We start from the raw sequence: 21,095 nt of genomic DNA, 5'->3' as shown, positions 1-21,095 counted from the left end.
TTACAATCATACATCTTTCGGAGACTACTTGATTGATCTGTAAAGTTCCCACGTGAGTTAATCGTAAACGCTGGACTTCTTGTCTGTGTAGCAAGAAGAATGCCATTAGATTCGGCGTATTTACAACCTCTGTCAGTCGCTCGCGGTTGCAAGCCATGATTATGACTATCGGCCTGATTGGAAAGACTACAAACAGAAAAATAGTGTTATGTCTAATTGCTTGAAAGAATCGGTCCGACTTTGTACGCAATCCCGGACGACATTACAAACAGCCAGGCCAGTTGCACGGCATCTAGTCTTCTGAACAGCTTTCCATCGCATACAATTGGCGGTCTGAGATAGTAGTCTTTCAAAGAGACCGTTATACTTCGCACTGCCGGTTCTAAGCACATATCACTTGAGGATTTTGATGAAGCAGCGAGACATAACATCCAATGACGCCTTATAAGTGCTACGCCTACAGATGCTCAACGCATTGACATTTAGGGTACTTCAACAGCGCATCGACGAAATACAAAATTGGCCCGCATGAAGGAGACAATCAACATGATAACAGGGTCTAACCAAATGAGGCTTTTCCAGGTGAGTATGTGTTTGGCTACGCCGCTGTTTGCTGTACAACGCTACCGACATTTCCAACTTCTATCTACGCTTCCCGCACCGACTCAAGGCTTATTACTAAGTGGTAAAATGCGAAGATGCTAGTTCAAGCATTTTTTTCGCATACGTAGTAGTTGTGGCAATGAGCAATCTCGGCGAAATCCTAAATCTTTATCAGCATGTCCCTAGTGGGCTAGGCAACAAAAAAGGCGCGATAGATCGCTCTAAGCCGATCCAGGAATGTGGTCCCAGCGCGGTCCCACCTAAGTTGCATTAAGAAGCCTGTAACTCTGATATTACCATAGATGTTGTAATCAACTTCAGTAGCTCTTATGTTACCATAGGATACTGTAATCAATTTCAGGTCGGAAAGAGTCTAGAGCAGGTGTGTCTAGCATTATATATATTGTAGTGATGACCCAAAGCACAGGATTCGAGCATGATATCGCAGTCAACAATAACACCTTTCAGCATCCTTGCCCACATCCATCTTCGTAAACCAATTCTGGATCTTCAACGCAAAACGAATCATTCGGACGAAAATGTTGGAGAAACAGTTTGCATTTCTCCTCGCCAGCGTGAGCATCGTTCTGGGTAATGGCCTTGTGCACAAGGGCTTTTCTCCTCAGAAATTCACCGTCGATCTCTCGGCTGGAGTTCCGAGAATGATGGATCTGGTTAGAGAGACACGCCTACCGTCTAGTTCAGAGTTCTCCGGACTCGGCAATTCAAGTGGCATTGCTCTCGATGTGTTAGAGAGTCTACGCACTCAATGGTTGGAAAATTTTAATTGGGATCATGAGGAAGCGGCTTTGAACAAGTGAGAATGTAAATAACGCTTCAGTTGTTGCAGTGGGCTAATGTAAACCAGATACAACCATTTCACTGTCGAAATTGAAGGGTTGACTATTCACTACATTCATCAGCGAGCTTCTGACAAAAGCTCAATCCCCCTTTTACTTAATCATGGCTGGCCGGGATCATTCTTAGAATTCTTGCCTATTGTTAATAATCTTACAGAAAAAAGCAAAACATCCAAGGGGCAACCAGTCTCATTTCATGTGGTTATTCCCTCGCTGCCAGGGTTCGCCTTCTCATCGCAACCACCTGCAAACTGGACTACAGACGATACAGCGCGTGTATTCAACACTTTGATGCGCGAAGTGCTGGGTTATGATCAATTTGCCACCTTTGGAACAGATTGGGGTTGTGCGCCGACCTACAGTCTCTATGACAATTTCAACACGTCAGTGCGAGCTGCGCATCTTGCGTTCCTCCCATTTTCTGCCCCTAGCTCCGCGGCGGACTTGGCCGCACTGAATATCACCTTATCATCTCCATTGCAGCAATTTGAAGAGCAAAGGTCTATGGACTGGGCTACTTCCGGAAACGCCTACTTCTTAGAGCAGACTACAAAGGTAGCGGGCAAGTCATCTTGAAGATAAAGACGAAACGCTGATGTGTTTTAGCCCAATACAATCGGTCTGGCTCTTTTGGATAATCCTGTAGGCCAGTTGGCGTGGATTGGTGAGAAGTACATTTCATGTAAGTGACACCGCGGCCACAAACAGTACCCTTTGCGCGCGAACAAACTGACTTTTGATACAGGGTCAGATCCAAAGGCGGGCACTAGTCCGTCTGTCCTAAACCACAACGAGATTTTGTTGGCTGTGTCCTTGTACTACTTGACACGAACGTTTCTCTCATCGGTATACATCTACTTCCAAAACTCAGATGGTTTCAAAACATCATATACAAAAGCGCATACGGACGCGCCTTTACTCTTCAGTGCGTTCAAGTACAATGTCGGCTTTTGGCCTGAACCTGTGGTCGCAAAGGTCGGCAATTTGGTGATGTATAACAGTGCGTGAATCCCCTGCCTAAGTTAGTAGCAAAGACTATGGCTGATGACCATGTAGATCATGATTTTGGTGGCCACTTTCCGGGCCTCGATAATCCTCCAGCACTTTTGCACGACTTAAGAGAAATCGCAACCTATTGGGAATAGATACTTGATCTGAGGATATTACCGTTCCGCGGAGAGTCCTCTGAAGATGTATTTATAAACAATACTCTGGCCATGGGTGATGTAGTAAAAGCATGGCGACGGCAACCATCAAATGGCAGCCCTCTAAACTAGATATAATTAAAAGTTGATACAACACCGCTGGTGCTCTGCCCTCTAAAAGCAAGTTCTTAGTTGTGTAACTGCGTTCTCGCTGCTCAATAGCCCTTTTTGCTTTTCTCACGCTGCCTGTGTACCGTGATCTTGTCCGATGGCCCCGTTGAAACGGTAGGCATGCTTAGTGTTGCTGCTAGCCGTTACACCTCTTGTTATGGATCAAGAATGAGGATATCTAGAAATGGACTAATATGCTTTGGTGAGAGAAGTACTGTTCTCTGAACCAAGTGCAGAAATAAATATTAGAAAGCTGTTTCAGCAACAGCAATTCCCAAAGCCGGCCTACCTTTGCGCAGCTAGGCCTAATTGCTGGCTTCATAAGTTAGCATTTTAGCTTCTGACAGCAGCAGAGCTCACGTCAGCTCATTTACTGGATGTTACATAGCGGCAATTGGTGCTCTTACAGAGGAATCGGCTCGCCTAGTCTCTGCTGAGAAATGCACGACGAGCTAATCCATTGCGCGCGCGGGAATAGCGAAGCTTGATTATTCGTTCAATCCGACAAATAACCGGCCCAGTCCAAAGCGAATCGCATGCCCAGCGAACTGAATTTTAAAATATTTCTAAGTGCCTGGAAGAGTTTGTGTACTACGAGACTGATATATGCTTCCTGCACTGGTTTATATGCTTTCACCACTGCTCTATTGGCATGTTACATACTGGAGATAGTGTTGGAAAAACATTTACCTATGCTAGGTAACGATGTTGTTGTCGCGACTTTATGCTGCAAGTCTTATAAATGAATTAAAGTCGTGCCTGACTGGGGTCTCACCTACGGCTTAAGCTTGGTCAGCTAAGTAGGTAAGTTAGTAATCTCACCAACCGCTTCATGCAACATACGTAGCAGGATCACAATCTTGTTGGCGTCATAGGGCTAGATATTGACTTCCCTGCTCCTGAAGCTGAAGCCAGGACTTCCACTCGGGGTATTTCCAACAACACCTAAACTCTTACAGGAATGCCCCGGCGTATAATGAACAAAACCAGAACATCTTATTGGTTTACACTAGAATACGCGGTTGGTATTTGTCATTGCCAACAAGCTTCTTATTAGTAAGCACGTGAGATGCCGGAGGTTGAAGTTGAGACATCTAGTTTCCCACTAATCTGGAATAACACCCGGTATGTTTTCAGAATCTTTTCGTGGCATCGACACATTTAATATGAGGCGGTTTTGCGGGTAACTGCTTCTATGTCGCATGCTATGATATGGGATGATGAGACACGTTGCGCTTCATCTATGCGCAGCGAGAGGATGGAACATGGAAACAAATTCGCATTTGTCAACTTTTCCAATGGCTACCACCTAAATTCTTCGGATCAGATACGAGTAATTCGGCAGCACGCCATGAAAGATGTGGGGAAATCACGCCGAAAACCGACGACGAAGGCCAATTTCGATCTAGCCAAGAAATTGTACCAATTCCAGCCGACATGGTGGCTTCCTCGGCGCTGGGCAACTCTCTCTAACTTTTCATCTCACGTGAAGCTACCAATTGGGGTGCAGCTCGAGAGTGACGCGAGAGGACGTCAGCTTCTGTCAGATGGTGAGTTCTCTTTGCACTTTCAGCAGCTAATTGTAGCCTTACTGAAGATGGTGGTAGTGTTTCGTGATGGCGAGAATGGCGGAGCCCAAATACACTTGCGAGACGCCTGGTTCACTCTCGGAATGCGATATGCGTCAACAATGTTCCAGATTTTAGCCAATTCCGCTTTACACGAAACAATAATGAGATCAGGAGCTTGTAAAGCTGCTGAAACTTATGACTCTATGAGATTTCATGTAAAAGCATTGTCTTCTCTACAAGTAACACTACAGGCCACAGGCAAAAGGGATCTAGAATATGCTATAAGTGCAATTACTGGGCTATTAGTGTATGAGGTGTGTGATAGCTAACCAAGACCTTCTTTTTGCGTCTTGAAACTCTGAGGCTGACCGTACAGGTGCAGGAGCTTTGTGGCAATAGAGACATGTGGATTATACATCACCAAGGTCTTCAGCACTTAGTTAACCGAGCAGGAGGCATTGATGCTCTTGAACAAAATGAGGAGCTGAGAATAACAATTAGTTGGTGAGCAGAACACTTTCCCTATGGGCTTTGGGTTGCTATACTGAACTGCAAAAGGTGTGAACTTCGTGGTGCGTGCGTGTTTGACCACCCTCCAAGCTATCCATCACCACGGCAATGGGAGAAGTTTTCCGTGTTGCCTCTGTCTTCCACAAACGCGCGCACTCATATAGATCATGTAACCCGTATCTGGAACGATTCGTCGCAGGTCCAACACAGGGAGTGGTTACACGCGTATGAGATTGTAGCCATCTTCTCCTTTGATGCATTCAGTCTACCTCAGCATCAAAGTCCAGACCCGAGCATCCACAGCAGGGATGGATGTGGTGCGTGGGTAAATCCAGTGGCGCATACGTTTCTTTCACGACGGCCACCCGCCGACCCAGCGTGTGCGGGATCTCTCATGCAGGAGGCCTGCCGGTTAGGAATGCTACTTTACCTTAATCACGTACGGCGTTTCCTGGGCATAATGCCGTCATACACTGGTACCCTTGCCAGCAGACTGAAAGACCACCTTCTGGTAAACTATGAGTATCTTATGAGTGACTGGATCGGCGACGCCTGGATACTGCAAATATGGATGCTCTATATGGCAGGATTCGGGCTTCAGGGAGAACCTGATGAGGCCTGGTTTTTCCGCGCGTTAGGCATGTTTCTAAAAAGACACGGAATATCGGACTGGAGTGATGTTATGCAGCTCCTCAAAAGCGTGCTGTGGTTTGAAGAGGTGTTTGATAGACCAAGCGATGAAAGGGTGCAAAATGGCTCTATGTGGTGGATAACATGACTTTTCACCCGCCAGAATACTGAAACCACCCGGCGTCCTAGTATACCTCCTCTTGCAAGATAATTTGAGATAATTTGTTTATCATTATGGTCAAAGCCGTGCTGAAGAAGATTTTAGCTTTGGCTCTGACACCATTTGCGTAAGGTCTGGGGGAATGTTAGTGGGTGTACAAATTCTGTCAGTGTTGAAACTGACTTGCCCAAATACAAAGTCATGAGCAGCTTGACTAGAATTTGGCTTCGTATGTTGTGAGGATTATAAGATAGTTTCGATTTTCTTTCGGGATTTACTAGTGTTATATATCTCATATTTAAGCTATAGAGCGCACATTCTAAATTCTTTTGACGTGATAACTAGCTCTCCTCGGCATATCGCGTTGTTAGTTTACGTGGCCCCCATGATGGCTTGTATGGCCTGTTTATTTAAGAAGAGAATACTATATAAATGTAAATTACTTTGACATGCAGCTCTTGATAACAAGCAGGGAGTAGTTTGTATAATAGCACAGCTGTCCCAATATGACGCCACAGCAAAATTTCTTATCACAGCTTTTTAGTGAAAAACATAAATTTGATATAATGTAGATATGCAATTCCTGTGTAGGTTACGGGGACAAACCTTGCACCCCTGCGAATCCACCACATTGCGGTTCGAGCTGCCCATTGCGCTGAGAGAATTGCCGAACCCATAGTTGATTGAAAGGCTACTGGGACAATATGGCGATAGAGAATTGAATCATCATCATATAATTTGCGTGCATGCGGAAGAAAGGCGCGCTTAGAAGTAGAGTACGCTTGGAGGTTTTGTATGCCAAAGGACGGATGCAGCTCAGTTTCGCTGCCGACATACCAAATTTCAGGAAGAATAGCAATCTGGTTTGGGTCGCTTTTCCGATGTTGTTTGAACAAAGATATGAGTTGAACAGCCGAATCGCAATTGGCTTTCAAGACATCGTGTCTCTTGGATCCATGAGCTAGGATCAAAATATCCGTATTAGCAAGGGTCGGTATCGCTGCATCGTAATTGGTGTAGGTCCAATCCACTCCAAATTTGAGTTGTTGAATGCAAGCTACGGACTCAGTGTGTAGTTCTCTTATTAAGGCTTTTCCAAACGCTCCAGATGCGCCAGTCATGGTGACCCGTCGAGATTTCAGTGTGTATGCCGTACCGAAAAGCCAGTCAAAGAAATAAAACGTTGAGCCCATATATGCTGCTGGATCCACATGATGGAGAGCGTGGTATTCTGGGCCAACAATAAACTTGTAGGGGTTTTTCGGTACTTGGTCATAAGTTTTGTGGTTAGAATCTCGTCCACTGAGCATAGCCACGATAACTATCTTGACCACCTCTATAGCTAGAACACCGTGAAGTGAACGCTGAGAGACGCCACCAGAACCAAGTATGGCAATGCGTTTTAACATGAGCCACCCTAGCCATGATCCAAAGGCCTGACACCCTAGTTCCAGTGGAAGTTCAAAACATATGTTGTGCCAGAGGTAGTAATCATTGAATTGAAGACGCCTGTGGAAGTAGAAGTGGTGTACTTCGTGCAATTTTCCAATTAGTCGTAATAAGCGATGCCTCGATTTGGAAAACTTGTGGAAAAAATAATGAATAATGTCAAAGACAAACGTTCCACAGAGGAATAGCCAAAAGCATGATAGAATAAAGGCTATAGGAGAAGAGTATAAGATAGTCTTGTCAAACGAGGACATCGGCTGTTGAATGGCGGACGAGTTCATTGTATTGCACCTTGACCATCCACAATGGTTACAGTGTAGTGACTTTGAGGAAGGAAAAAAAGGTGTACAACTGAGCTATAGATTATGTGTTAATTCGTCTCATTATATATCAGTTTCCTCACTCTCTTCATTGACATAGCGTCACGTGTAAGTCGTCCTTCTATACGGCCGCAAGTACATATATGCTTTGACCCCCTTAGAGGCTGAGCTCTATAAGCTAACATGCTATAAATACACCTAGCTTTTCTATGGGGGCAAGAAGCATAGATTTCAGTGCTGATGTTGTCTTCCTCCTATGGCTACCTATGTGATACATACGGAGAACGCGTTCCCCAGGCTAGCTTTAAACGTTTGCGAGATGGCTCTTTGATCCTTTTGATAGAAAATCACGTGTTTAGCATGAGATTTTACGAGCCCGCGAATCTAGACGCCGTAGTGGAGTTTATGGAACCGCGCTATCTCTGGAGGGAAGCTTCAACTATTTCAGTCTTTTACTGAAGACCTAGTAAGGGATTCAAACGGCTCATTGTGCATTTGCAACGGCCGTAAATGGTACAAATTATTCGAAAAACTAATATAACCGACATCCAATCTTATAAAATTATACCCTACGTCTTTCCGATGGGTTGTCAAATAGCTAGAGATAGTTAAAATATAGCTCAATTTGTGTTGAAGACCGCACTCTACCACACTAAATTGGCCAGAGGCTGTGACAGCTAGTAGCACCCGTCATGTAGGTAGGCTGGTGGTTACTTGCATCAGTTTTGGGCCTAACTGGCAGGTACTGAGCTGCGCCACATTACGAATGACCAACGCAAGCATCAAACAAGCCCCTGAAACAGCTTTCTAGGGTAATAGTGAATAGATACTGTTGTTTTCTTTCCAAAGACTCTACTCTGTAAATACCAAAACTATTTGGACCGCGAAACAGCATGAGTAAAAAGGAGCCAGCGACTGTCAAGAAACGTCGAGCGAAGAGTTCCAAATCTAGGAGGGGCTGCTATACATGCAAGTATGCGTTTAGCGATTTTCATCTTCCAGGCGACAAAGCAGTACTAACCTAAGCTTCACGTAGAGTTCGACGTGTGAAGTGTGACGAAACGAAGCCGATTTGTGTGCGATGCGGAAAAACTGGGCGCCTCTGTGAAGGGTTCGGTTACAGCAAGCCTCTGCTCAATCACCAAGACCATCGTGCGGATCATCTATCTCCTATATCATCTAGAACGTTTCAAACGAAAGATGAATATCGGCATTTTGAATATTTTCGCCATCATGCCTTGCTTTATCTGACAGGGTTTGACAACCAGTCCAGATTTTGGAACGAGACAGTCCTCCAACTCAGCGAGGCTTCGCCAGCCGTGCTCCATGCAGTGCTTGCTCTTAGCGCGCTTTATGAGCATCTCGACGGTAGCTCTAAAGGCGAGCTGGCTCCCGATAAACTCGCCCTTCAGCACTATAACAGGTCTATCAAGCACTTACGACAGGCTCCATCTTCCCATCCTATCGAATTTGCTTTGACCTCGTGCATACTTTTTATCGCCTTTGAGAGTGCGCGAGATGATCATAAAATGGCGCTCTTTCACCTACAAAACGGCCTCAGCATCATGAATGATTGGCGAACAAAAGAAGTCAAGTCTTTTGAAAGCTGCCAGACTCGAGAAGACATATCAGAGATGCTTCGACGCTTGGATATGCAGGCTACAACCTTTTTGAACTCTCGGCAGCCATATTTGGCCGCTACTGTCGACGTTGAATTACTAGATAACAATTCTGGCTCATCAATGTTATTTTCTAGTCTTCGCAGTGCCCAATTATCACTAGACAAAATTGAGATTCGGCTATTCTACATCCTTACGACAAAATCTTCAACAATGCAGCTGCCGTGGGCAGGATTTAGCAATTGTGCGACTTCGAGGCAGGTCTTACTCCAGGGAATAAAAGCACGATTTGCCCAATGGAAAAAGGCTTTTGATGACTTCTCTGAGCATGAAGCAAACAACATGAATGCAAGAGATTTAAAGCTGCTGCTACTGCTAGAATTACATTATCAGACAACATCTCTTATGCTTGATCTCCAAGGTGATATCAGCTCTGTATCATCATCCTCCAACGCACAATGCACTAGAATCAACGAGTTGTCGAAAAATCTGATACTAGCATCATCTAATCCCAAATCGACGTTCTTAGTTGACACAGGCATAATTGCTCCTTTATATTTTGCAGCTACAACCACGTCTTGCGTATTTATACGACAGCAATCTCTCGACTTGCTTCGTTCTATAACCTGGAAAGAAGGACTTTGGGATTCTAGAATTGTTGTGCAAATTGCGGAGCATTTATCAGTGGTGGGGAAATCTGGTTTAGTGAGAACTGCTGTTTCTGGAGGAGTTCCAGAGCTTGCTGATATGTTTTTGTTAGCGCCAGACCCGGCACGCAGGTCTAGATTTTAAAGACGCCAGTTAATAATGAGCACTTTTTAGCAGTTGTGTAAGCATATGTGTAATTAATCTTCACGCTATAACCAATATCATTGATGGCCCGTCCATGACATGGTTTATATTAAGTGTACGTCAGATAGGCCTATGAGAATTACTAGTAAGTAATCTTCTTCTGAAGAAGATAAAACTTCTAATTAAATGCCATGAATATTGTTACTTACCAGCTGTTGCCATGCAACGCAAGAACAGATATAACAACGTGACAAAGATTGAGCTTGCAAATTATCGATATATAACATCATTTATCTTCTGGTATATTCTAAATAAGCGTATCATCCAGGCTTTAAATCGAGGCAGATATACTGAAGACCATTAGTCTGGTTGTGAAAGACCGACTGTCGCCTGACCACTTCATTGAATAACTCCTACGCAGGGGGACGCCATGAGCGCCTGAACCGGCATTTTCGCAAACGTGGAAAACAAGGGCGGCAAATATCTTGATACTTGTTAAGTCCTAGTTATGTAGAGGGCGGCAATAACTACATAACGTGAAATAGACTTTTGTAAATTGGAAATAATCGGCTGGAAGCGATAAGTGTTTTACCCTGCTTAGCTTCAAAGATGTCTGAACATCTTGATTTTGTCATTAGGTACACAGCATTGTTACACGATACTTGATAGGCCACTCCTTTATTCATTGTTACTGACGTATATTGCATTGAATGAAACCCAGTACACCTCCAAAGCTACTTTGCCGATAAGACTTCATCTTCCTGGAGCAATTTTACATTGACCTCCCTTGTGATCACCCCATTAGGCTCTTGATACCACCCTACATACTGCATATAAAAGTAAATACAGTAATATTCGTCAATTGTGGATGTATGGCATCCGTCCCATGGCGCGATTTTTCCGGTAGTAATAACTCGAAAGGTTAAACAGTCCGCGATTAACCAATGAATAAGCACTATGTGTACTAACATAATACCACATCGACTTTATCGAGTTGGGGTTCTTACATAGCTATGACTGTTATAGATACTATTCACTATACACACTTAGCCGAGACGACGAATTTCCAATACGTTGAACAGTTGAAACATATCTTATTTATGTGCCTAGTGCGCCCAGATTGTCGTTCTATTACCATTCAGAAAACATTACACAGACGTTCAAAGTGATGACCAGCCTTGATAAGATGAAGACTTTCCTTGAGACGAATGATAGCCAAGTCTTTGAGATGTCAGAAGGCATCGCTATTGTTGGGATGGCTTGCAGAACCGCAGGCAGCAATACTTCGCCGGAGAAGTTGTGGCAGTTTCTGCTGGCTAAGCAAGATGGCTCTGGCGAAGTGTCCCGGCAGCGATTGGAACCGTGGCTCCGACGTGACTCCGCATTGCACAGAGAATATCCAATGCAATCTCCAGAGACTACTTCATCCATAACGTCGAAGATTTTGATGCAGCCTTTTTCAGCATATCCCCTAAAGAAGTAGAGCAGATGGATCCGCACCAACGTTTGGGCCTCGAACTTAGTTGGGACGCCCTCGAGGATGCTGTGCTCAATCCCAAGAGCCTTGTCGGCTCTAACACAGCCGATTTTATCGGCGTCGACTCCCGTCTGCTTCTCAAAGACTTACCCAGTATAGAGCCTTGGAGGGGGATTGGCTCAGCGCCTCAAGGTGTGGCGAATCGCGTTTCATATCATCTAGATTTCATGGGTCCTAGTACGGTCGTGGACGCTGCATGTGCATCATCGCTGGTTGCAGTTCACTTGGGCTGCCGGGCAATTCAAAATCTCCAATCCGACGTCGCCATTGTCGGAGGTGAAAATGTCCTTCTAGCGCCGGCAATTACGCTGATGCTGGGCAAGGCTGGCGCGTTACATCCTGAGGGAGTGTGCAAGTCGTTTGACGATGATACAAACGGCTATGGCCAGGAGAGGGCGGGGCGGTCATCATCCTCAAGCGTCTCAGCCGGGCCATCGCTGACGGCGACAATATCAAGGCCATCTTGAAGGGCTCTGCAGTCGCGCAGGACGGAAAGACCAACGGTATCATGGCCCCTAATTCAAAAGCGCAAGAATTGGAGGCGAGGCAAGCATTAGCTCAAGCGGGAGTAGATCCCCTGAGCATTTCTTACATCGAAGCCCATGCCACGGCCACAAAGCTCGGCGGCAATTGCTGCCGTTTATGGCACCGCTGCGGGACGGTCCGCTAGCGCTCCCGTTTATGTCGGCTCAATCAAGCCCAATGTCGGCCACATGGGGGGCCGCGGCCGGTGCAATTGGCCTGGTCAAGGCAGTCCTTGCTGTGAACAAGGGCGAACTGGCCCCCAGACACACTTGCAGACGCTTAATAGTCGAGTCAACTGGGCAGAAGCCGGACTAAAGGTCGTGCATGAGACGACGGAATGGACAGAAGAAAAGAACCAACCACGGCGGGCTGCTGTATGCTCCTATGGCTATGGCGGAACTGTATCACATGCCATTGTCGAGCAGTTCATTGGCAGTTACTTCGAGATAGCTACTGCTATCGCTGTGAACAGTCCTCTAGATGCGACCCGTGTGCTCTTCCTCGTTTCAGTGCCCCAAGAGAAACGACTCGCAAAGCAAGTTAGAGTCCTTGCAGAGTGGCTATCATCTCCTGCGGGCAAAGCAGTGATTCTCAAGGCGTTCGCTAACACTCTGGCTCAGTGCCGGGCACACCATGACTATCGGCTAGCCTTTATCGCAGATGGCCATGAAGCAGCTACTACTTGCCTGCAAGCAGCTGCAGAAGATAAAGCCGCGATAGGCCATTATATTTCAAAAGGCAACATCGTAGGAGTATCCAGCGACCCGGCACGGAGAACAGTTTGGGTCTTTTCTGGACACGGTGCTCAATGGAGGCATATGGGGAAGGAGCTTCTGCTCAACACTGTTTTTCGTCAAGCCATTGATCCACTGAATGCTATTGTGCAAAGCGAGGCAGGGTTTTCAATTCTAGATACATTGGCAAGCGGTGACTTTCTGGAGTTGTCAGAAGGCATCCAGATCCTCACCTGTGTTGTGCAAATTGGCTTAAGCCGGGTGCTGATGTCGAGAGGTTTGGTCCCCGAGGCTGTGATTGGGCATTCAGCTGGTGAGATTGCCGCATCTGTTGTGGCAGGGTGTTTGACTGCGGAAGAGGGCACATGGTCGTGACGCGACGAGCGATGCTGTATACTTTTATTCGTCAGCAATCGGAAGGGGGAGTGGCAATGATCAATCGTCCATTTGCCGAAGTAGAAGGGGGGGTTGGCACCAGACAAGACTTGGTGGCTGCTATTGACTCTTCCCCGTCCATTTGCGTCATTAGCGGTGAGCTTGATGCCTTGGAAACATACGTTGCAGATATGAACGCTCACGGCGTAAAAGCGGTTCGTGTCAAAACTGATATTGCATTCTATAGTCCTATGCTCAACCAAATTGTTGGCCCTCTTGAGCAGTCTTTAACGGATGCTCTGGGCCCCGCCAACCCACATTGCCCATCTACTCAACCTCAGACCGTAACGCGCGGACCAAACGACCTCGAGGCGTTGAATACTGGGCTAATAACACGATTGGTCCGGTCTTTCTCAAATCAGCAGTCAATGCTGCAGCTGATGATGGCTACCGCGTTTTCGTTGAGGTTTCGACACATCCTATTGTGCTCTTCTCGGTCAACGAGACGCTCCTAGATCGAGGTCTTGACTACGGCGACATGGCCACCCTCGCCACTACGAAGCAAAATACTTGTTTGGATGCTGCAATCATGGAACTCGCCGCAGAGCTATACATAAAAGGCGTAAGCATTAACTTCGAGGCGAACCGCAGCTACAAACAGACTTGGTGTCCATCTGTCCCAGGAACTTCGGGGGTACACAAACAATACTACAGAAATGCCGAGACGGGTTTTGCTGGACAGTGGAGCTTGAATGTCAAGAACGTAATCGGTACAAAATAGGCCGATATGGAAAAATATGATGCCAAGGAACATATTCTTGTTGGCCAGCGTATCATCGATCCAAGCACCAACGTTGTCCGCTACACTGCCAGATTAAGCACCGCTACGAAGCCTTTCCCTGGTAAACATCCATTAGATGGTACCGATATCATTCCTGCCGCTGTCTACTTAAATACGTTCCACCAAACCACAGGCGCATTACTGCTATCCAATGTCAATTTCGATGTACCAGTATCACTAGGAAGCGATGAACCAATTGTGAGCGTTGTTGTGAAAGGCGAGCAAATCTCGGTTCTTTCAGCCGCCTCCTCGCCCGAAGTTGGCGGCCGTGAAATTTGGGTTAATCATAGTTCATGCTCATGGTCCACAATTGCTACACCTGAAATGGCGGCGCAATCCAAAGCCATTGACGTGTCTATGGTTCAAAAACACATCGGTGCCAATTATCACGCAGCGGATATTCGCATTCTTGATCAGCAAGGCAGCCTTCTGGCAATGTTTCAAGGAATGAGATTATCAGATATTGTTAATCGCGCAGTCGATGGCAGCGGGAGCCTAGTTCATGAGCTTGTTTGGGTGCCGCCAACATTCAAAGAACAACCACGGGACTTAACGCACGTTATAATGATATCCAGCGATCTAATACTACTTAAAGCTTATAGTACACAACTCGAAAATAGAGTTGCAAAGGTTACATGCCGTGCTCTCTGATCTTTCAGCTGCTCTTAGCGAGAAGGGAACCATAGTCGTCTATGCTGCTCCTCCAGCAATCCCAACAGCGGCACAGGTTGCAGATGCTGCCGAGGAATTCGTTTGCGAAACTGCTAGCATTGTCAGAGCCTTAGTGGCTATTGGCCAATTTGTGCTAGCTAAGTTCTTTGTGCTCACTAATTGTGTATTCTCTGGAGAATCTGTCACAGGACTCGCTCATGGAGCGCTTTACGGGCTGGCGCGAATCATTGCATCGGAACATCCAGATATCTGGGGAGGGCTGATAGACAGCGAGTCACCAGGCGATTTTCCAATTTCGGCTATTTAAATATGCCGACGAATATGATATACTTCGGATCGACGACGGTCTTCCCAGGCGAGCTATAATGAGGCCCTTGTCAGAAGGCCAGAAGCATGCACCCGGTATAAATAACACACTGATGCCGAAACCTAAAGGAACCCACATTGTCACTATATACTGGGGCGACTTCGGTTTAGAGACCTATAACTTTCTGATTGAGACGGGGGGCTTGAAGCGTTGTGATTGTTTCCCGCCGCGGTCTACCACCTCGCAACTACCAGTCGATTCTTGCCGCTGACGAAGCTAAACTTGAAGCTGTAATCAGTCGCGTTCAAACTTTTGAAGCTCAGGGAGCTGCTCTACATACCCTAGTACTCGACATCTCTCTACCAGACGCCGCTGAACGTTTGCTAAAAGCAATCAGAGTACTCAACGTCCCTCCTGTGCTGGGAGTAATTCACGCCGCTGGCATTCTTGAGGTTAGTTCTCTCGTTGAGACAACCCGCGACTCATTCGCACGTTTCCTAGCTCCAAAAGTCAATGGCGCACTCGCGCTTCATAAAGCCTTTCCACCCAGGTCGCTAGACTTCTTCATCATGTATTCGTCTATCAGACAGCTTGTTGGCACGGTTGGACAGGCGTCATATGGATCTAGCAATGCTTCCCTTAACGCCTTGGCAACATATAGACGCGCACGAGGTGATAATACTGTCGCAATTCAATTCACAGCCGTCCGCGGTCTCGGTATGGCCACTAGCACTAGTTTTCTCATGACGGAGTTGCGCAGCAAGGGTATTACTGATATCACAGCGGGTGAAGCTTTTCCGCGCTTGGGAGCATCTTAGTCAGTATGATGTCAAGAGCGCTGTTGTCACGCGCTGCTTGCCTCTACTTGAAGGGGAATCTGCTGCTATACCGCTACTGGAGGATATTGTGGTGCGGCGGGCCAGGATAAAGCTCAAGGGCTTGGAAACAACAGCCAGCAGCATGGCTACAGTCACCACCAATACTGATACTATCAAGGACGAAACTGTGCCCGACTCATCCACTAGAGAGAGAAAAGTGGGTTGACAAACGACTTCCCGAATGCGTTGCGAGAGTTTTGATGATGGATGACATTAACGACATTGGTTCACAGACTCGACTTTCAGATCTGGGACTGGATAGCGTCATGACAGTGGCGCTGCGACAAGCTTTCCAAGCTGCATTTAGAATTAAAGTGCCACTTTCTCTAACGTGGAGCCACCCTACACTAAAACGCCTCGTCCCTTGGTTTTTATCCCGACTGAGCAAACAATAAAGGATCAAAAGTGTTGTCTATCTTCAAGCTATATAGTCAATTAATCTACCTAAGTAGAGATAAATATCTTGTGTTAGCTGGATTCTCTCTGGTTATCTTCAAATTATGGATGTTGGAAATACTGATAGTATCTAGAATGTGTCCCGATCCTGCGGTTGGAATCTCAAATGACTTGCTAAAGCGTTAGCCATGCTGCACTACGTAGCTGGTATTTATTTGATAGGGTCAGTGAGACAATACTATTTTGATGTCTAAGCCTAATTTGAATTGCCAGTATTGCGCCAGAAAGAACCGTGTATATTGCAAACAAGTTTAAGTATTAATATTTAGTGCAAACTTCTATACATTATCTTTGCCGTTGTTAATCAAGCTGGTACTCTTTCGGGATATTTTCTGGCCATGCATCCGTGCCATCCATAATAACAATGCCCATTCCACCCATCAAATGAAGCTCAATATGGCAATGGAACAGCCAAGGGCCGGGATTATCCACATGGTATCTGAAAACATTCCAGTAAGCCTCCCCTGTTACAGAGAACGCTGTGAGCCACGTATCGCGCAAGCCGGGGGTCTCCAAGTTGAAATCCTTGGGCCGTTCCTTAATTGCCTCTTCAACGCTAGTATAGTTCCAGACACCAGTTCCAAAGCCAATTCTCCACGTTTTGCTGCCGTGTTTATGCATGAAATGCTCAAAAGCTGACGTGTCGCCTGGCAAGGTGGAAACTTGCAAGATGAGATCAACCCAAGATCCATTCTTGGTGCGAATCACTAGGTTGTCATTTTCGGTTCCCACAGTTGCATTGGGGTAGAATAGCAGAGGGTCGTTGTTTTGGAAGTCGATGGGATATAGGTATTTGGTGTTCATGGTGTAATTATATGGTGCGCCAACACGACCAACCGCGAGCAGATGTTCCTCGTCGGCGTTACCTGGTCGAGGCTTATTCGGAGGCCACGGTTCCATGTGGTCCGATTCCAGCTGCCATGGAAAGTAGGAGTTTTTCTCAACCTCTGGAGAGATCGGATTACCTCCGAATGACAAATATGGCTTATCTGATCTCTGGTCTTGCTCATGTCCAGCATAGATCATTTCGGCATATCCTCCCAATACTTGAGAAACTCCAGAGTTGGGAATGCGCATCGTATACTTCCCTGGGGTTTTATCAAGCTTGACCATAATCGAGAAGGTCTCTCCAGCAGACATTACCATGCTGACAAACTTCTTTGGATTAACATAGTTTCCGTCAACTTCGTACAACCAAAATTCATGGTCATCAATGGAAAAGGCAATTTGAGCGATAGTGGCGGCGGCCACAACGTGCATGCTAACCCAGCCATTGTTTTTTTTCGGATCAACAGTTATCGATGCATTCTCATGCTTGGATGGGACACAGCCTTCTTGAACACGTGGTGGTATGAGATCTGGGCGTTTAGTGACGTTCCAAGGGCCACCCTGGATTTGATCAAGTTGCGCTGGGAAGCATCTGGCAAAACGCAAGTCAGCAATGTGATACGGGGCAGAAATAAGATAACGCCTGCTCTATTGCTCACCCTTTGTCTGAGACCTTTGTGCCAGGTGGGAATGCATCGTCAACTAGGCCTGGAGCAAGCTCTGATTGGAGAAACTTTTGGCCTGGACAATAAAGCTCTCCTTTTCCGTTGACTAAGATACTGTCAAGGCAGCTGTAACAACGGTTAGTCGCCGTATAAAAGAAGAAATCAAAGGTGCAATAAGCAAACGCCGGCCATGAACGTACAAAACAAGCATCCCTGAATCAGTGGATATCTTCCAGTACTCTTCGGAAGTATACTGGCTCCAATCAGATACCACTAGATATTCTGGATCACGAGCGGCTTTCTCCATAGCTTCGACGTCTTTGTAATCGCTGACGATTTGGCTCCAAAGCCCCATGCGGTCTTGTTTTGGCCTACATATTCATTAGTTGGTCCATACAGCGTTGAAGAGAATAGCATTATTTATTACGAACCTGATGTGAATTGCACCATAAAGGCCATCAACCAGAGACATTTTCTCATGGGAGTGATACCAGTGATTTCCTGGAGGCGATGCTTTAAATTTGTACACAAACTTGTTTCCAGGCTTGATCGGGCGCTGTGTAAGGCCAGGGGTGCCATCAGACCAGGTAGAATTCTTTTGGCTAATCACAGACTCTCCGAGTCAGTCACTATTCCCAGTAAAAAATAGAAGGTGCTGATCATACTCAAGGCCATGCCAATGCACGGTCACGTTTTTCGCCATGTCGTTAATGACGGTTATCTATTGACGCTCACATTAGTACCTATTACAAAAGATGTTAACGCAGAGGAGTAACTACTCACTTCAACATCGTCCCCTTCGTCCCAGACAAGCGTTGGACTAGGAAATTGCCCATTGGTGTGGATAAGTTCTCTGCTCTGCCCGTTCGGAGCCCCCTCTTCCCATGTAATGCGCAAAGTTTCATAGACAGTCTTTGCCCAAGTGGTAGAGTAAAAAAGATGCGCTAACAAAAGCACCCAAGGAAAGCGAATCATCATGAACGCCGATACTGAATGCTTGACTCTATAATGAACAAGATTGAATCATCTACTGAAGAGAAATAACTGTATAAGACTGCAATGTTGTTCTTATATAGAAAGGAGACGCGTTTGAGGGATGACTTAGTGCCCAAATACATACCTTATGGATAACATGGCGAAATGGTATGGCATAACGGTCTATGTCAGCTTGAAAGAATTGTAGGGTAGATTGACGCTTTCGTACAACTTGAAGTTTCCGAAAGCTACGATTTTCCCAATGATTTGCACGGAGTGCGCATTCAATCATTTGCAATCAGATGTGCACAGCTCGCTTTCATGATTTGACGAGGGCGGACTTTACAGAACTTCAAGTGTTATAGGGCGGATCCAAATGAAAACGTTGCATGATAGGCCAGCCATACAATCAACCTCGGACAGATTTACAAGAGTTTGCCCTCAATCCAATCGAATCAAGGTTAGCTCACTTTATCCGAACCGCTGTTTGCCGCTGACACAAATTTCCGACTTAGGCAGTTTGCCAACATGAATACTAACTAGGGGTCGCTTCGTAACGCGCTGGAATGCAAATTAAACAAGGGCATAGCGATCGTCGATTATTCACCGAAAATCCATCCGCATGCCTCTTCATGAACTATTTAGATGCCGATCAGTGGGCTAAAGGATCAATTATTTATCATGAACTCAGACTCGCTTTGCTGAACGCAGAATAGCCCCATGAACGCAGAGCCAGCCAATGAATGCAGAGCTGTCAATGACGAATGCAGGGTTGACTTTGATGAACGCGGTATTGTTTACATTTGTAAAACTAGTTCCAGACACTTTCATTACATAAGCTTGTCTTTGATGGTATTTTCCTTTTACTTTTGGAGGCTCACTTACACTGGACCTATAATAATCACATCGCCAGCTCCATTACGCAGCTGCGTTCTGTCCATCGTAAAAACATTTAGCGCCTAAGAAGATCCAATGGCTATCTCAGACTCGGTTCCCCAACCCCAGCAGTTGTTATGTCTCACTATCACTGCTTTTCGCAAACCCGGACTTAGTGAAGCGGAGTACCGAGAGTACATGACCAAGGTTCATGCTCCCTTAGTCACCGGCCTCATGAAGGAATATGGAATTGTTCGGTATAACATGGTAAGTCGTTTATTTCGTTTGGCAATTTGTTGACTGTAACCTCTTACACTTTGCTAGACCCATAACGACAGCCAAAGTCGACCATTGCTTTTCAAGCTCTACGACCCCGAGTTCTCGAAACTGTCTGACTATGACTGTATTGTGCAATTCGTATTCCGCAATATGGAAGATTTTCTACGCATGAAAGCTGATCCACGCTTCATGGAGAAAGTCGCTCCTGACCACAAAAACTTTGCTGATACTCAAAGGTCAACGTAAGTGATTCGCCGTATAAAACTGAATATCGTGTAATTAAAATAGACATTGACGATGCTGCTATCGGTAGGATGACTATTGGCTACTTTGAAGAGTTTTTGGATAACAATGAGATTGTACCCAAATGAACAACACGTGTGGAGTAATTTAGCCTCAGCATACAGATGTAGACGTTTGAAGAACACACTTCTTTCTTTGAGATTGGTCAATGAAGCTGTTGGAATAACATTAAGAATACAAGCGCATTTCTCAGCATGAGAATTATATACTCTACTAGCCCCTCCGTGGTGTCAAACTATTCAGTTATATGATGATACAAGGGAGACATATATGTCGTACCAGTTCATTGAAGAAGCATCATGCTAACTGTGAGACTAAGAGTGAAACGTACGTATTGAAGCAAGTATGAGTAAACAGTCACAATGTCTTCCTTTGATGCGCCATTGGGCGCTGTAATACCGAATACTGGTGGGAATTGATGGGTATGTCAATGTAACGTGGTATTGAATTATTCTTGGGTTTTGGATTAGTAATTGAAGGGAGGTGGTGCATATGGATGAATATACGATCTCGATGTTCTCTATCGATTCCCATGACAGAAAAGATGTTTGCGTCAAGCGTATCTTCATACCTAAGTACTATTTGTGGCGGAATGCATGTCTATTTAACTTTATTTTTAGCCTACAGAAATGGGCCGAATGTTTGTATAGATGCCGCTTTCGGCGGGGCCATATATTGGGCCCTAGATCTCGATCGATGCAACAACTTTCGATTTTCAAAATGTATATACATTTTGCTAGTGTCTCGCATCGTAGCTAAAAACCCAAAGGCCTGAGCAGCGACATGATCGGATCTCAACTAGATATATATTTGAATGTAGTTAGGAATTGTCCGATTCAACTAAGACATATTTCCCTTGATGCCAACGAATGATCCTGGTTTCCAAAATCGAGTCATTCCTGTACGCACTTAGCCCGTGTCTCACCGAATAAAGCATAAGTTTAGATAGCGCGCCATGTCAAAATATGTGTTAAGCCGTTCGCGTGGGTAAAGGTGTCACAATACATACTCTTG

The 21,095-nt window shown here is 45.6% G+C and overlaps 8 protein-coding genes across 8 annotated transcripts; 6 read left to right on the top strand and 2 right to left on the bottom strand.

Annotated features, from left to right (window-relative positions):
• Positions 1–1,142: 1,142 nt before the first annotated feature.
• On the top strand, positions 1,143–2,608 carry TGAM01_v204676 (hypothetical protein; the record flags this gene model as incomplete). The annotated part of the gene is made up of 5 exons (XM_018804430.1): positions 1,143–1,420; positions 1,472–2,018; positions 2,070–2,145; positions 2,209–2,463; positions 2,520–2,608. The coding sequence occupies 5 exons, from the start codon at positions 1,143–1,145 to the stop codon at positions 2,606–2,608; spliced, it is 1,245 nt and encodes a 414-aa protein (XP_018662243.1).
• Positions 2,609–3,974: 1,366 nt separating this feature from the next.
• TGAM01_v204675 (hypothetical protein) lies at positions 3,975–5,638 on the top strand (the record flags this gene model as incomplete). The annotated part of the gene is made up of 4 exons (XM_024549485.1): positions 3,975–4,329; positions 4,387–4,664; positions 4,733–4,854; positions 4,909–5,638. 4 exons carry the CDS (start codon positions 3,975–3,977, stop codon positions 5,636–5,638), a joined length of 1,485 nt encoding a protein of 494 aa, XP_024405825.1.
• A 37-nt stretch (positions 5,639–5,675) lies between these two features.
• Positions 5,676–7,380, bottom strand: TGAM01_v204674 (integral membrane protein; the record flags this gene model as incomplete). The annotated part of the gene is made up of 3 exons (XM_018804431.1): positions 5,676–5,784; positions 6,257–7,159; positions 7,271–7,380. 3 exons carry the CDS (start codon positions 7,378–7,380, stop codon positions 5,676–5,678), a joined length of 1,122 nt encoding a protein of 373 aa, XP_018662244.1.
• Positions 7,381–8,312: 932 nt separating this feature from the next.
• TGAM01_v204673 (hypothetical protein) lies at positions 8,313–9,830 on the top strand (the record flags this gene model as incomplete). Its single annotated transcript, XM_024549484.1, has 2 exons — positions 8,313–8,392; positions 8,456–9,830. 2 exons carry the CDS (start codon positions 8,313–8,315, stop codon positions 9,828–9,830), a joined length of 1,455 nt encoding a protein of 484 aa, XP_024405824.1.
• A 1,186-nt stretch (positions 9,831–11,016) lies between these two features.
• Positions 11,017–15,639, top strand: TGAM01_v204672 (hypothetical protein; the record flags this gene model as incomplete). The annotated part of the gene is made up of 8 exons (XM_018804432.2): positions 11,017–11,169; positions 11,223–11,714; positions 11,762–11,935; positions 12,156–12,939; positions 13,343–13,623; positions 13,783–14,218; positions 14,445–14,614; positions 15,076–15,639. The coding sequence occupies 8 exons, from the start codon at positions 11,017–11,019 to the stop codon at positions 15,637–15,639; spliced, it is 3,054 nt and encodes a 1,017-aa protein (XP_018662245.2).
• A 326-nt stretch (positions 15,640–15,965) lies between these two features.
• On the top strand, positions 15,966–16,094 carry TGAM01_v204671 (hypothetical protein; the record flags this gene model as incomplete). Its single annotated transcript, XM_024549483.1, has 1 exon — positions 15,966–16,094. One exon carries the CDS (start codon positions 15,966–15,968, stop codon positions 16,092–16,094), a length of 129 nt encoding a protein of 42 aa, XP_024405823.1.
• Positions 16,095–16,455: 361 nt separating this feature from the next.
• TGAM01_v204670 (hypothetical protein) lies at positions 16,456–18,623 on the bottom strand (the record flags this gene model as incomplete). Its single annotated transcript, XM_018804433.1, has 6 exons — positions 16,456–17,575; positions 17,643–17,774; positions 17,849–18,019; positions 18,080–18,250; positions 18,314–18,369; positions 18,432–18,623. 6 exons carry the CDS (start codon positions 18,621–18,623, stop codon positions 16,456–16,458), a joined length of 1,842 nt encoding a protein of 613 aa, XP_018662246.1.
• Positions 18,624–19,595: 972 nt separating this feature from the next.
• On the top strand, positions 19,596–20,149 carry TGAM01_v204669 (hypothetical protein; the record flags this gene model as incomplete). Its single annotated transcript, XM_018804434.1, has 3 exons — positions 19,596–19,766; positions 19,824–20,020; positions 20,092–20,149. The coding sequence occupies 3 exons, from the start codon at positions 19,596–19,598 to the stop codon at positions 20,147–20,149; spliced, it is 426 nt and encodes a 141-aa protein (XP_018662247.1).
• Between the last annotated feature and the right edge of the window lie 946 nt (positions 20,150–21,095).

The sequence above is a fragment of the Trichoderma gamsii genome, assembly GCF_001481775.2.
Source record: "Trichoderma gamsii strain T6085 chromosome Unknown Scaffold_13.2, whole genome shotgun sequence".
Taxonomy (NCBI): Eukaryota; Fungi; Ascomycota; class Sordariomycetes; order Hypocreales; family Hypocreaceae; genus Trichoderma; species Trichoderma gamsii.
Note: the sequence above shows the minus strand (reverse complement) of the source record. Positions and strands in the feature narration are given on the sequence as shown.